At 36.9% G+C, this 13,928-nt stretch overlaps 1 protein-coding gene across 7 annotated transcripts in view; it reads right to left on the bottom strand.

The window, feature by feature from the left end:
• LOC112570049 (crossover junction endonuclease MUS81-like) overlaps positions 1-13,928 on the bottom strand; it is a 34,976-nt gene that overhangs the window by 3,337 nt on the left and 17,711 nt on the right. For 2 of the 7 annotated variants that reach the window (XM_025248243.1, XM_025248237.1), the window contains exons 1-16: positions 13,672-13,818; positions 12,749-12,898; positions 12,348-12,420; positions 11,222-11,278; positions 10,746-11,119; positions 9,640-9,732; positions 9,069-9,149; positions 8,810-8,898; positions 5,760-5,930; positions 5,020-5,355; positions 4,067-4,289; positions 3,673-3,789; positions 2,651-2,746; positions 1,346-1,462; positions 1,062-1,165; positions 278-329 (exon numbers count right to left, since the gene is read on the bottom strand). In XM_025248243.1, the coding sequence (XP_025104028.1) occupies positions 278-329; positions 1,062-1,165; positions 1,346-1,462; positions 2,651-2,746; positions 3,673-3,789; positions 4,067-4,289; positions 5,020-5,355; positions 5,760-5,930; positions 8,810-8,898; positions 9,069-9,149; positions 9,640-9,732; positions 10,746-11,119; positions 11,222-11,278; positions 12,348-12,420; positions 12,749-12,895 (2,130 nt within the window). In that variant the 5' untranslated portion in view covers positions 12,896-12,898; positions 13,672-13,818. Of the gene's footprint in view, positions 1-277; positions 362-1,061; positions 1,166-1,345; positions 1,463-2,650; positions 2,747-3,672; positions 3,790-4,066; positions 4,290-5,019; positions 5,356-5,759; positions 5,931-8,809; positions 8,899-9,068; positions 9,150-9,639; positions 9,733-10,745; positions 11,120-11,221; positions 11,279-12,347; positions 12,435-12,748; positions 12,899-13,671; positions 13,899-13,928 lie in introns of those variants that run through there. The other 5 variants (XM_025248238.1, XM_025248241.1, XM_025248240.1 and 2 more) reach the window with 5 other exon arrangements.

Here is a 13,928-nt window from a genome sequence, read left to right as displayed (position 1 = left end):
GATCTTTACATGTATTCAGTCTTATACTATAGAACTAACCTGTAAGCCCTACATTGTTGTTGTACTTGTGCTCTACAGTACACTAACAAAACAAAATAGTGACTATAATAGAAGGATCAGACCTTTAACTACGTTATTCTGGGTTTACCCAACATGCATACCTATCTCTTCTCTGCTTCCCTCTGCCAGAACTCGAGAGTAATGAAGTACCAACTCTGATTCATATATTCACAATATATATATATGTGTGTATAGAATGATACATTAAGAAACGTACCTCAATGTTCGCCCACATTTGATATTTGATAGAAGGTTTTCCCTCTCCTTTTCTGAGTGACAAGAAGAATAGGCTTGAAGAAGACTAAAGTACAAAAGAAAATGTCTCAAATACACAAGAATATACAAGCATGCATAAATATATATTTGTCCTGCTTGGATGTGTGCCCCACCCAACACTCCAGGACTGAAATCAAAAGACTAGAGACAATAATATAATGCAAGACTGAAGACTTAAACATCAAGACAACAGCTGAATGCAAGCTATCAAGGTGAAATACAACCAAAAATGGAACACAATATAAAGCACAGCCAAAAAAATTTAAAAAATCAAAGCTACTTTGCTTCTCAATAAATCAAAATAACTGGTAGAGAATAATGCTACAATACTTACTAGTATTGCAGCATTATTTGAAAGGAAAACCATAATAATTATTCCAATCTACTTAAATAGTACTGAAAACTGCTGAGTGATAAGGACATCTCAGGACTTTTGGATTCAGGACCTTAGTTATCTTTGAGATGTTTCACAATCAAACACAGTGAATTAAAAGGACATAATAGCCTGGATCTACAGAATTTGTAATTAAATGTAGAAAGTCCCAATTGTACACTTCAAGAAATATGCGAGAAAGAAAGCACACATAAATCTATTAAATGAGGATCAGTGCCATAAAGTTATGAATCATCCAAGTACCATCTTAGTAAGTTCAGAACAGAATGAACGTAAAGTGGCCTGTATTAGAATACCATGTATATGTATATTATGTACAAGAACGACAAACCTGGATGGGGTTGTATACTTTTCAGTAATTGATTTTGCTTTTTCAGCAGATAGACCAGACAGCTGGACAAGTTGTTTGGCAAACAGTTCTTTGACAGATAACATCTGCAAGCAAAAAAAAAAAAAGCAAAAAATAAACTGTTCTGAGAACTCATGCATCTGATTGCCCTCTAGGATAAATAGTCTTGTCTGACTTATGCTTCTGAAAGGTGTGTTGTATTTTCATGAGACAACCTTGTTACCACCTAAAATGTCTTTCATGTTTAACAAAAAATTCAGACTGACCTTGCTTTTAGTTGAAGACTCATTAAAACAGTCAAAGGGCATTAAGCACAGATGGTTACTGGAATCCTCTTGCGCGTTTTTCACCATTTCCAATGTACCAGGCCAGAGAACTTTGTTCTGTGTTAAAAAAAAAAAAAAAAGGTTGAATGCAAGGTACTCATTACATAAAGACCTAATTTTGGGGATAGGTAAAACCATTTGTGTTACCAAGCTAGTGGTAACAGTGTCACAGAGCAACCACCTGTTTTAAGACTTTTGGCTTTAAGTGTGAACTGAGTATACAAGTTCCGAGATTCTGTTTTCAGTCAGGTTGTTCAGCTGGTTAATTTCCATATAAAATATGTGATATCCACTAATATACATGACATAGTCATGTCTCTTTTAAGAAACTTGACCAATGGGGCAGAGTAGTTGATGCAAAAATTTAGATGGTTCACATGAAAACAAACTGGCAGTCATAGAAACAATCCAGCATACACCAAAGTGCTGATTTAACCACTGGTGCTAAAACAAAAATACTGAGAACTGTCATTTTCAAGCCAGTGGGCAAAGATAAATCAATCTTAACATTTCTTTGCCACTGGTCACCATAAATCAGTTATTAATAACTAAGTCCTGTATATGAGGAAAAAGTTGTGGTGAACAAAGTATCTGGAGGTGGGGTGGTGTAATGGACACAAAAACATTTCACTTCTAGTTTGCAGCCCAGACTGAACTGTGATATTATTGGGGTATGAATTGTGATTGTATGGGTGTCTTATGGTGTGGCAGGTATTAATGTGTCCTGGTATTATTGATTGTTGATGTGCTGTGTGGGTGTAACTCATATAGAGCTGCTTAATAAGTGTCCTCTGGGATAAATGAAGTCATATCTTGCCTTATCATATTAGATTCCAACCAAATTTATTGGTAATCTATAGTTTGATGATGAACATATAACAGCACTTGAAATGCAGAAATTTATGGTGATATGCTACAATAGGTAAATGCTCAGATCAGAGGAATAGCTGTGTCTCTTCACCCTGAGTGCACACTGGATATATTTAAAATGAAGCAAATGTTAAGTTTTTATGTATTAATAACAACTTATTCTTTAAAGTAAGTTATAGAGATATAATTAGATTATTTATTTTTGGAAATGAAGTACACTATCGTTGGGGGAATAAGTGATTTAGCCTGTGAGTTTAAACACATTTATCATTTGGCTCAGAGTGAAAAAAAGGCCTGTAATAGACCCTATTTGTTCCTGAAGGAGTGTAAGCCATGCTGATAAAGAATATCTTTTTGGCACATTTGAGGGTTTACCTTGTAAAACCTTTCTATATGCTGGGTCATAAGTGTCAGATATGCAGCTGTTTCTCTGGAGTCACGGGTCCATTTCACAGTAAACCCATCAATTATCTGCACAAAAATAAGTCACTGGTCACAGGTCAATGCATTCCCAACAACTCAATGACCATCATGTCTACAACATGGAAGGTAGCCTAACTCTCTCCTTCTGTCTTTATCTGCCAGGATAAACCATTCTCACTGGGCAGCTGCACTGGCAGGTACATTTTCCAGCCACAGGTCTATACAGGTATTGAACCAGGTACATTCAGGTCCATAGTCAAGTGAAGTAAATTGCTGATGTGCCTCCCCAGTGTACTTAACACTGAAGAAATACTTCAATGATATGGGCTAAGCCTGGAGAGCCCAGATTTGTGGTTATTATTATTCTCCCATTACCAACTTAATCCGAATATGAAAGCTACTTAACTTACTCCTGTTATGTTTCTACAGCTGTTAATTTCTATAAATAATTTACACAATAAAAAATTCTGTTTTTGACATATCAAGCATACAAAAGTCAATTTTTCTTTTAAGAATGTTTTAACTGGGTCCTGTGCGTGATTGCTGTCATCACCGAACCTTTAATCATGCCATGCAATAGCTGTCAAAATTATGCAGCAAATCCCAGTGTCCAGTAAGCTATACATAACTGCTTCCTGTTCGGCATGCAAGTCTATCCCCAATGATAGTTTTATCTACCAGAATGTTCAGTTTTGGGATTCAAATGGTAAATTACAAATCCAAATGCCACATAGTATCAGGATATCAGTTTAAGCTAGTCAGCCATAAAGGAAAGTTTAATTTATGTGGTTACGTATCAAAGTGGAAAGTACAATTTTCACACGTATGGATGGGAGTAGCAGTGGTGATACCTCTATGGTCACCACTTTATACACATCTGTAATGTAAGTAGTGCAGTCTCATAATTTGTGCTAGATAACTGATCACAGGTTGAAAAACATTGCTAAAGCTGTGATTAGTCTTTCTTTACTCACCTCTGTATTTGCAATGGCTTGGTGGATTCGGTCCTCAGATATGGAGAAGTGTTTCATGGAATCAAAACTTTCAATCAGAAAAATTTTTTTCTGTATGCCGCAGTGTCTGAGTCGAAACTTAAAGTCAGAAATAAAATTAGAGAATATTAACCTATAAACTGCTATAATATCTCTTTCATCTGATTCACATGCACGCACGTACCCATACACACACACAAACAACAATAAAAACCTTCAAGCTGGAAAAATCTGTGGAAACTATATCAGATAGTACATATTGCTGGACATCAGTGAAGCAAAGATTATTTTTTTCAAATTATCCAGACTAGAAGTCTTAATGCTAAGTGTAATTATTTCTTTTTTCGCCAAAATATTGACTCATTGAATAAAATACCTTTTGCTCCTTCAGCCTGCCTGAAGTCATACTGTGGACAAAATCATCCATACGTTTCCTTTCAATTATATAGTTCAAAACCAGCTCTTGTTTGCAGCCAGCACCACCCACAGGTTTCTGTTCCCGAGCAATCCAGAGAAGGTCACCAACATGTAAACAGCGCAGCTCACAGGCCACTCCATTTTTTATGAGGTCTGGAAGAAGCGTTCTACTGCTGGACTGACTGCAGGAAAGGAAAAACAAAACAAAGATTTCCAAAAAACAGTGATGATGATGGTTATGATCATAATAACAAAGATACTGCGCTGTAAGGGAAACAGGAAACACCATTAAAATGACATGACTGAAGATGGGGGTGGGGATCTATTTGGAAAAGGAAAAGGGGGTGGGTTGCTAGTGGAATGATAAACTCTTAAATCTTGCCAAAGACTGCTGCAGACTTGAACAGGAGGTAGAGGATTCCATAGCAGATGAACTGCATGTGAAGGACTGAGTCCCCCCCTTCAAATAACATTACAAAATTACTCTTGATCTCAGGCTATAGTTTAACGAGTGTAATTGTCATCTTAACTGAGAACTAGAAAAACCTGACTGCTTCTTTCTCCCTTTCAAATTTCTTCAAAAGGAAAAACAGATTTCAAAGGAAACAACTATAAAGAGAAATGACTCAGATTTTGAATGCAGCACTTCCTTCCCTTACACAACTGACTGCTGTCGTTTTAAAAATACTTTAAAAAATAACCCCAACCCTTTTCTCCTCGTTACATATTCTAATCAAACGGGCGTAACAGGGTCCCTGGTTGGGTTAAGTGCAAATATGTATGACATACACATCACAAATAATTGCTGAATGTTTTGAGGGCTTTATTCTGACCTGATTACTCAGAAAGCAGTCTGTTAAAGAGAGGAAAAAAAAACAGAAATAAAAAAAAAGAAAGAAAAATAAAACTCACCTGCCATAAAATTCTCTGTTATCTACACATAACACAATCTCAAAACTTCCTGGATACAAAGGAATATCTGAAACGTTTTTGCTTTCCCATGCTGATGGAGCATTAGTGCTGTTGTTTTTCAAGTTTTGTTGAGAAAGAAAAGAAAAACTGGTGGGATCTACTGGATCACCAATGGCTGCTGCAGACTGTAATACTGAAGAGTAAGAGACAGAAGGAGGCGACTCTTCTCTGACAGAGACAATCAAATCTTTATCAGATGAAATATGGTTCACTGTTTCAACTTCTGAGTCACTGTCAGATAGTTCATAAACAGGCTGCTTCAAAGTGATCCCTGATCTGGCAAAGGATGAGAAAGATAACAAAATATAAACAATATAATCATTTTATACACAGCGCCTGCTTAAATAATACCCATACATAATGCTGATCCACCAGAACACAGCAGCAGGACCAGACATGTAAAATGTACATAAACAGATAGCTTAACAAATGATGTTTGTAAATGGAGTGGACTGATCATTAGTAAAAATAATGAGAAGGGCCAAAGGAATCTGCAAATTACTAAGTTTCTTTCCATTTTTTAATGTTTATGCAATATATATGTAATCAGAACTTCATACATAGTTGCATTTACTTCAAACGTTAGTTTAGTCTTTGTGTTATCATGAAGGGCTATACTATGATTCTGACAAACGACAGATTGTACAGATTCCTCTCTTCTGTTGTCTTCTAATACTTACATAGAGCTCTGATGATCAGGATAAGAATTTTTTCCTGCAGTTATATTCACATTATCACCAAGAGCTATTGTGTTCACATCAAAAGTTTTTCCAATGCCCTCAAGTCTATGCTGTTTATCTGTCTCATGCAAGGAAGCTGCCAGTTGGTGACCTGATTCTGAAAGTCTGTACCTGTTGCAGAAATAGTCGATGCTCACTTTAATCAAGATAGAAAAGATGCTTCCAGTCTAAATAATTTATTTGAATCTGCTTGGAGAAAGCAGCATAGGACACATGATCACATAAAATAATAATGTGCACTGCCATTTGCTCCTTTTATTGCTTAGTTACAACTAATTTTTTTAAAAAAAATGAATATCCACACACATGTAAGACATTTGCTGCACATTAATGGATGGTCTGTTCACTTGAAAATAGAATTCGAATGCTTCCCTATAATGTGTCTTGTCTCATTCCATCAAAAGTATCAAGTTGTTTTTGTTGGTGTTGGTGATGATGATGAGTGCCATAATTATTTCATGAGGTTGAAGGTGTTGCTCATAAAACAAAATTAAGTCACGCAAAAGCAAACTTTGAAGGAATAAGCACAAGTAACTTAGTACTGAATGAAGATTTTGAATGCCCGGTTATTATATTTTATAACTTGTCAGTGTTCTTGGTTTAAAGTTGTTATTGTCAGTGTTCTTGTTGCTATTGTCATTTTGGTTAATCTCACCGGGTCCTGTGCTAGTTGCTGTCATAAGCAACAGATCTGCTGGTTGCTAACATAACTATTGTCACAACAATGACTTGGCAGTCAGTTGTAACAGTCGGAGTATGGTGCTACTTATGGTTTCGATGTTGTTATAATGGTGGTGGTGGCAGTGGGCATGGGGATATGGTGGTCGTTACAGTTGTGGCAATAGTATGATGGTGGTGATGTGCCCAGTTGTCTAATTTGTCATGGCTATTTTACCCTCCTGTCAATTCTGTCATGATCTATCCCTTATTTTGTCATTACAGTTCATCTGTAGCTGTGATTATAGTTAGAGCAGTCAAAATATCATCACTATTAGCATGATAATCATCAATACCAGAGGGATCACTCCAGCATAATTCTTTTAATGCTTAAAAATAATGTTTTGGGACTGCTTGTCTGCAGTGCAATCATGCATGTCCCTAGATGTCACCAACCATCCTACACACTCCTATACCACCCTTGCCAGTCAGTGAGATCTCCTCCAGTTTTTAATGTCTGAGGTTAACAACGCAGGACTCAGCACATCAGTGGTACTTCTCCATTCTCTTCTCCCAACTTCCACACTAAAAACTCTGCTATGCTTCAGCTATTAGTGATTATGTCTTTAATATATTTAAACACTAGCAGACTATTTTGGACAATGACATTTCCAAAAGTAATTAGTACTAGAAATCACAATAATAAAAAAAGCACCATAGGCATTAGGTGACAACAAAAAAGGCCTACCAACAACTAAACATCCTCACTAAAGGTCAACACAAGACCTCAGTCATTGACAAGAGTAATCGCTGCCTTCTCACAAAAAGCATTGCTGTATTCAACTGATGGACTCAATATTGCAAATAACTGTACAAGCTGATGACAGACACCAACATCATTCAAAACAACCAGACTAGAATGCAGATCTACCAGTCTATGAGAAGAGGTTAAAAGAGCCGTATGCAGTATAAAGGGAGAAAGTCACCTTGCCATTGAAAGCACTCAGCTGAGCTGCTCAGGCAGAGTGGGGATCAAACCACTCATCTGGTCTTAGCTAAAGAGTGCTGGAACACAAAGAATGGCCCAAAGAATGGATGCAGTTACTAATCATACTCTTTTCAAATAAAGGAAACAGAAAACAGTTCCAGTACTAATGAATAAGCCTAATCGAAGTCATGCTTAATCACATCAGCATCAGGACTGAGGAACTGCTAGCAGAACAGGCTTGCTTCAGACTAGGTAGGAGCACAATTAAGCAGATCTGCAACTGTCACATCCTGATGGAGAAGCATCATGACAAGCAGGACCTCTATCACAACTTCATAGATTTTAAAAAGGCTTCTGACAGAAGCTGGCACAAGGAACTATGGCATGTGATGTGAAAATTTAACAACAAAGAGAGTCTTGTCCACGTCAGTGAAGCAATGTATAGTAGCTCAGTCAGTGCAGTACAGCTGGATAACGAAATAAGAGCTTTCTCTCACATGACAGTAGGTATAAGTCAAGTGTGTTCCCCTATTGCCTGTGCTCTCAACATCTTTTTTGGAGAACATTATGCATAAAACCCTCCACAACTGCCACACTTTCATCTCCACTGGTGCAACCTACACTTTGCAGAAAACATCAATACGATAGCAGGTACTAACAGAGAACTGCAAGATCTTACCAAAAGACTGACAGACAGTTCAAATGAATATGGAATGCAGACCAGAACTGATAAGCAAAGTCATGTCAACTGCCCACTGAAAAGCAGTTATCTACATGAATGGAGTATGGTTCAGAAGGTAAACAAATTTTAAATACTTGTGAGCCACCTTCTCCAAAGACGGCAGCTCCACAACAGATATCCACATCAGGACTGAAACAGCAACAGCAGCTAAACTGGACAGGGTCTGGTGCAGTCACACCATAAGATGTACAACAAAGTACCCTCTGTACAAGCCCATGTAGTACTTGCTTGTTTTATAAATGTGAAATGTGAACTGGTTTGGCCATGTGACCCAGCATGATTGCTGAAGACCTTGAAGGGTGATTGATGCCACGATGGTAAGAGGAAGAGCTGGCTTATAAATGTGAAGGAGTGATCTGCTCTTTCTATGAAGAACATGCTCACTACAGCCCAAAACAGATGCAAGTAGTAGGCCGTTAAGTGGTTGCATCTATGTGCTCTCCCCAACAACTGGTACCAGTCAAAGGACGACTGATTGATAAAACCAAAGCACTAAGCATACAGTAATGACATTTATTATTAACATTATAATTTTTTAACAGCTAAGTTTCAGAAACATAGTAATAAATTATTCAATGCCATCAATATTATGTTGCAGCCTACCTGGCAGGACTACTTTCCTTTATTACGAAACCTTTCTTGATTAATGTTGAGACTGAAGACCAAGCTGTGTACCGACTCATTGATTCTGGCTAAAACATAACAAATTTTGCAATTAGGTCTACCAAGCTCAAATGATGAACTGGCTTTTTTTCAAATCAGTAACTAAGTAATTCAAAATTCACAGCTAATCATATACACCATATTTGTAATAGATAATGGAATTGACCCATAAAACATATTAAACAAGAAACATACTTACAACTGTGAAAGATTTATCTGCAAGTGGCTGTGCCTCGAGACACAACTCAGCCTTTGTCATAAACCCTTTAGATGTAGGTAGCTATATATACAAAAATAAATTATACATCTTAACAACAATGTGCTGAGATATACCTGCAACATAAATAATCACTATGCTATAAGGGTCATATCCTTAACCTTTTTTAGACGACAAACTCCACCCAGCTTTTTTCACATGTAACACATTTAATTTAAGCATGTACACTGTAATAATATTTAATACTATTCCATATTTGCCTTTTAGCAACTTACAGTGCATGTACACATGCATGCCACCATCACAAAATATCACACCACACTCAGAAATCCCTGTGATCACCACTCCTAACAAAATATCATATCGTACTAAGAACTCACAGTGACCACCAGTCCTGGGTTTTAGTAAAACAGTAAATTACTGTCAAAAATATTTCCAAGTAAAAGACATTGTTTAAAAAAAAAGGCAACATAATGCTTCAGTTCATGATCATGTGGAAAGTAGGACAACTAGTCAACACTAATGAATGATCAGATGTGTAGAAGTAACTTACTTGTGCATGTTTGTAGAGAGTTAGAAGGACAGCATATGGTCCAGACCTGTACACAGGGATATACTGAGACTTGGATTCCTTGGCTTTTTCCACCTGCATAGCAAACACCTAAATATTACTTTGATGATGATGATGTAGTTTTATAACGCGCTAGTATCCGCATCACAAAGATGCGCTCAATGCGCGGTGATCCCAGCAGCCACCAAACTGCAGGTCAAATGATAACTTCAAATAAGTTTAAACAAGTAAGTGAGTCTTAAGATTTTTCTTGAAAGATGCAAGACTAACAGACTCCTTGGTCGAGAGGGGAAGCGAGTTCCACAAAAGCGGGGCTACATTGGAGAAGGATCTGAAACCCGCAGTCTTCTTGTTAGTATTCCCTGACTGAACACTCGGTCGTTCAAGTCTGAATTGGGTTGCTGAACGAAGGTTCCGCTGAGGTTGGTAACGGCGAATGAGTTCTTGTAGAAGACAGGCGCAAGGTCGTGAAGACAGCCATATGTTAAGGTTAACAATTTGTGCTCAATTCTCTTCTCCACATGGGATATAAAATTTAGTATTTTTCTGTAAATACAGTAGGACCTCCATACTGTACTTTCCAAAAATCTCCCAATTTTCTACATTATTGTCATCATCTGCTACATCGTGAGGTACTGTGTGTGAGGCAAGTGAATGATTCACAATTTTCATGATCACAGGCAAAATGCTAACTGTAGCTTTAGCAAGTGATATAGGGATTGGATCAAAACAACAGTTTTGGAAGATGATTTGATGTCTTTCTCCACCAGAGATTGCAACTGAACACAGTTTATTAACCAGCATAACATACAAAGGATGGCGGTAGACAGAAATTAGGTCCACATCTTTGAGAATCTGCTTTATTTTGGTAGTGAAGAAGTTACAGAAATAACCTGGAAACTCAGAAAAGGGATTGGTGACAGTCTTATCTAAAAGTTCATTGTTAGCAGAGAACAGTTGACTTGAGGGACAAACAGAAAGACCGTCCTCAAAACACACCCTCTTAGCCAAGCTCACAAAGATCTACCTGTGGAGTATGGCTGAAGGAGCCAACTTAAGATATCAAGATGTAACATTTTTCTCCTTACCTTTCTTGTCAGGATTTTCTGTCTTTTCCTGGAAATGCCAGGCAAAACATCAGGAATAAGATCTCCTTCACTTGACAAGTTGGCTGTACAAGATGTGGATTCAGCTACACAAGAAAAAGCTGAACTGTTTGATGTTATCAACTGCACAGCATTCTCTCCAGCTCTTGAAGGAAACCTTTTCTTTAAACTTGTCTGATCGTTTTCTTCATCGGAACAGTCACTAATATCATGTACAAGCATCTGTGGATGTCTCTCCTCCTCATCCTCCTCAGAACTTTCACTAATGTCATGAACACCTAACCTTGGCTGTCTCCTACTGTCATCAGAATGACGTAGTATACCAGGTGCTGAGGTGCTCCCAGTAACCTGCTGCTCTGAAACACAAAAAGGATAGTGCTTACTGTTTAGATAGGGAGTTGGTTTAAAAACTTTAAAAATGGCAGTTGGAGATGATGAAAAAGATAATAAATGCTTACCTAGCTCAAGGTTGTGCTGATGCAGACGCTCATCAAGCATCTTGCAAATTTTGGGTCCTGAAAACACATATATAAGCACATATACACACTCACAATATCAGATGAAAATGGGAAAATGAAAACTACACATGGGCCAGCGATTTTTTTCACCCCCAAATAGCACCAGGACCAATCTCAAGTTTCCTGTATCTGTGCTACCATTGCCAGAATGAAAATTCATGTCTGCATAGTAGAGATCGGGAAATATGAAGTGATGGCAAACCATATGGCCTCTAGGATGTGTGGTAGGGGAGATTAGTGCTTTATGCTGAGCCAGCAACTATGGCTATATCGAGGCAAGGCAGCCAGCCCTGTAAATAGATGCACATGAGAAAGAAGAGCGTGCCCAAGATGAGAGCTGAACTCAGGACAGCCAGCCCTCATTGTACTGATGACAGGCACTAACCATTGCACCACCGACCACCCTATGATGTGAGAACCTTTAAATGTTAACAAAGTATCAAGAATCGCCAAGGAAAAAAAAAACAAACAAACAAAAAAACAAAAACAAAAAAAAAAAAACATGCATAGCACGAAAACAGACAAGCCCACTCTTCTCCTGCATAAGCCAAGGTAAAGCACTACACACGTCGTAAAAATGTCATATGGTAACTTTGGGTGGGACATGAACATTTCCAACAATTAAAGTCTAATGCCAAATTGACCACACATCCACAAACAGAGACAACTTATGCAAATAAGAAAGACCTTATGTACAAGCTTTAAGAGCACATACCTCCTAGTCTGTGACATCATGTGGCTAGTCTACAAGTAATTTGCTAATTGAATGTAGCCAATAATAATACCACCCACAGCTTAAGTATTTTAAACATACTATTTTCTTTGCTGCTCAGATATTACACATGAATATTAAAAGCTATACACTCTTGTCAATGACAATTTCACATATAGAAACACTATTAAAAAAAATAATAAAGAAATATCAGTATTTTTGTTGTTAATGTTTTCTGGTATTGAAATCTCAAGCATTGCAAACATTTTCTTTTGATTATTTTATTTTGATGCCATAATTATACCAAATATTGTTATACTGGTAAAATATTTAACTAAATTTCTAAACACATACCAAAATATTGTAAAATTTTGCATTCCTTTCCTGAAGATAATGGCATGGGATATTTCTTTAAAGACTTTAACGCCTGAAATTATAAAACTGAAAAAAATTATGTGATGGAATAAAGGAGAAGCATTTTTTAGGCTAACCAAGTCTAACATGAAACTAAGCTCAAAGATGGTATCAAGTTAACAGCAAATAGAGTTGTCATTAGCTTGTAAATTATCTCTTAATGTGAAATGAGGAAATGTCCCAAAACAATACTGAAAGTAGTACTACATATCCTGGACAATGGTACTATAGATATATACACATGAATCAACTTTTTTATTATTATATACAAGACAGCTTTACACATTTTTATCTTTCCTAAAGCAATAGTCTGTTTCTTATAAAATTGAAAACGAAGATACCTTGTCAAATACACATTCACTCTTCCATCCTTTCTCCTTGGCTTCATTTTTCCACTCAGTAAGCCATGCAGTAAATAAGGCATTTGGTTTTGGATTCACTTTCTTCTTCCGGCATCCCACCCGAGGAAGTTTTGCACTTGATGACATGATCTGCGTCAATAAAATTTATTATAACAGCATTTACAACAGAACACATTCCTTCAAATCCTGAAAATTAAGAACTATGAATAATTTTTTTTTTTATTGTTCAACATTATCAAAATGCAGGTAGAGCTAGACCAGTCAAATGCAGTTACAAACATCCTGCATGTTAATTTGAGAAAACTTTGAATCATTACTGAAGTACATGCATCAACTTTATCAACATCAAATGCACACAAGCACATTGAATGTCTGCCACTGGGGGGAAAAATGCTGCAAATGAGTTGAAAGAAGGTGGATTTTACATGGTGAAGGTCTGTTACAAGTCGTATGTCCGACTGAGTAACACCTTTAAATCGTTCTCCGTTTCCTGCAAGTAACTACATGCATGCATAAACCTATACACGAGTACGATAACAGCTGAATGGGAACAAGGCAACCCACAGCGTCGGGATACAATTAGGAGACGCAGAAGCGATAAAGATGACAGAAACTCTTGTGCTGATTCAGGTACAAAAGGTCTGCCATAAGTTCTGTGAACAATAAATATATTTCTAAGAATTCGATAAATGCTTGTTTAGAGAAAACCGTGTAGCTGATATATATATATATAAGTTATTAGTATAATTCACCAGTCTACAAAACTGCGAATATTACTGAAATAATTCGTGGCCAAGTTAATACATGTTGATAAACATATATATACATAACACGTAAGGAACCATTTGATTCAAACCAGTATATGTGAGAATGAAAATACAAACGACGAGGAGAAAACTCACGTCTAGATGCTCGAAAAGATTAGATCAGTAAAGTCTTCATTGTGTATCTACAATTATTTACTAAAATTACTGTATCGTGTATCTACACTTAGTCACTAAAATTACTGTTTGAAGTTACCTCTCAAGTTAACAAATCCCGCACACAAAGCTTCACCTTAAAAAAATTTCATGTTGTTTGTTGTTGTAGTAAATGAGGTCTTTCGAATTTAATAGCTGATATATCAGTATCATTAAAAAAAGAACATTATTATATCGGT

This window comes from Pomacea canaliculata, linkage group LG8 (assembly GCF_003073045.1).
Source record: "Pomacea canaliculata isolate SZHN2017 linkage group LG8, ASM307304v1, whole genome shotgun sequence".
Lineage (NCBI taxonomy): Eukaryota > Metazoa > Mollusca > Gastropoda > Architaenioglossa > Ampullariidae > Pomacea > Pomacea canaliculata.
Note: the sequence above shows the minus strand (reverse complement) of the source record. Positions and strands in the feature narration are given on the sequence as shown.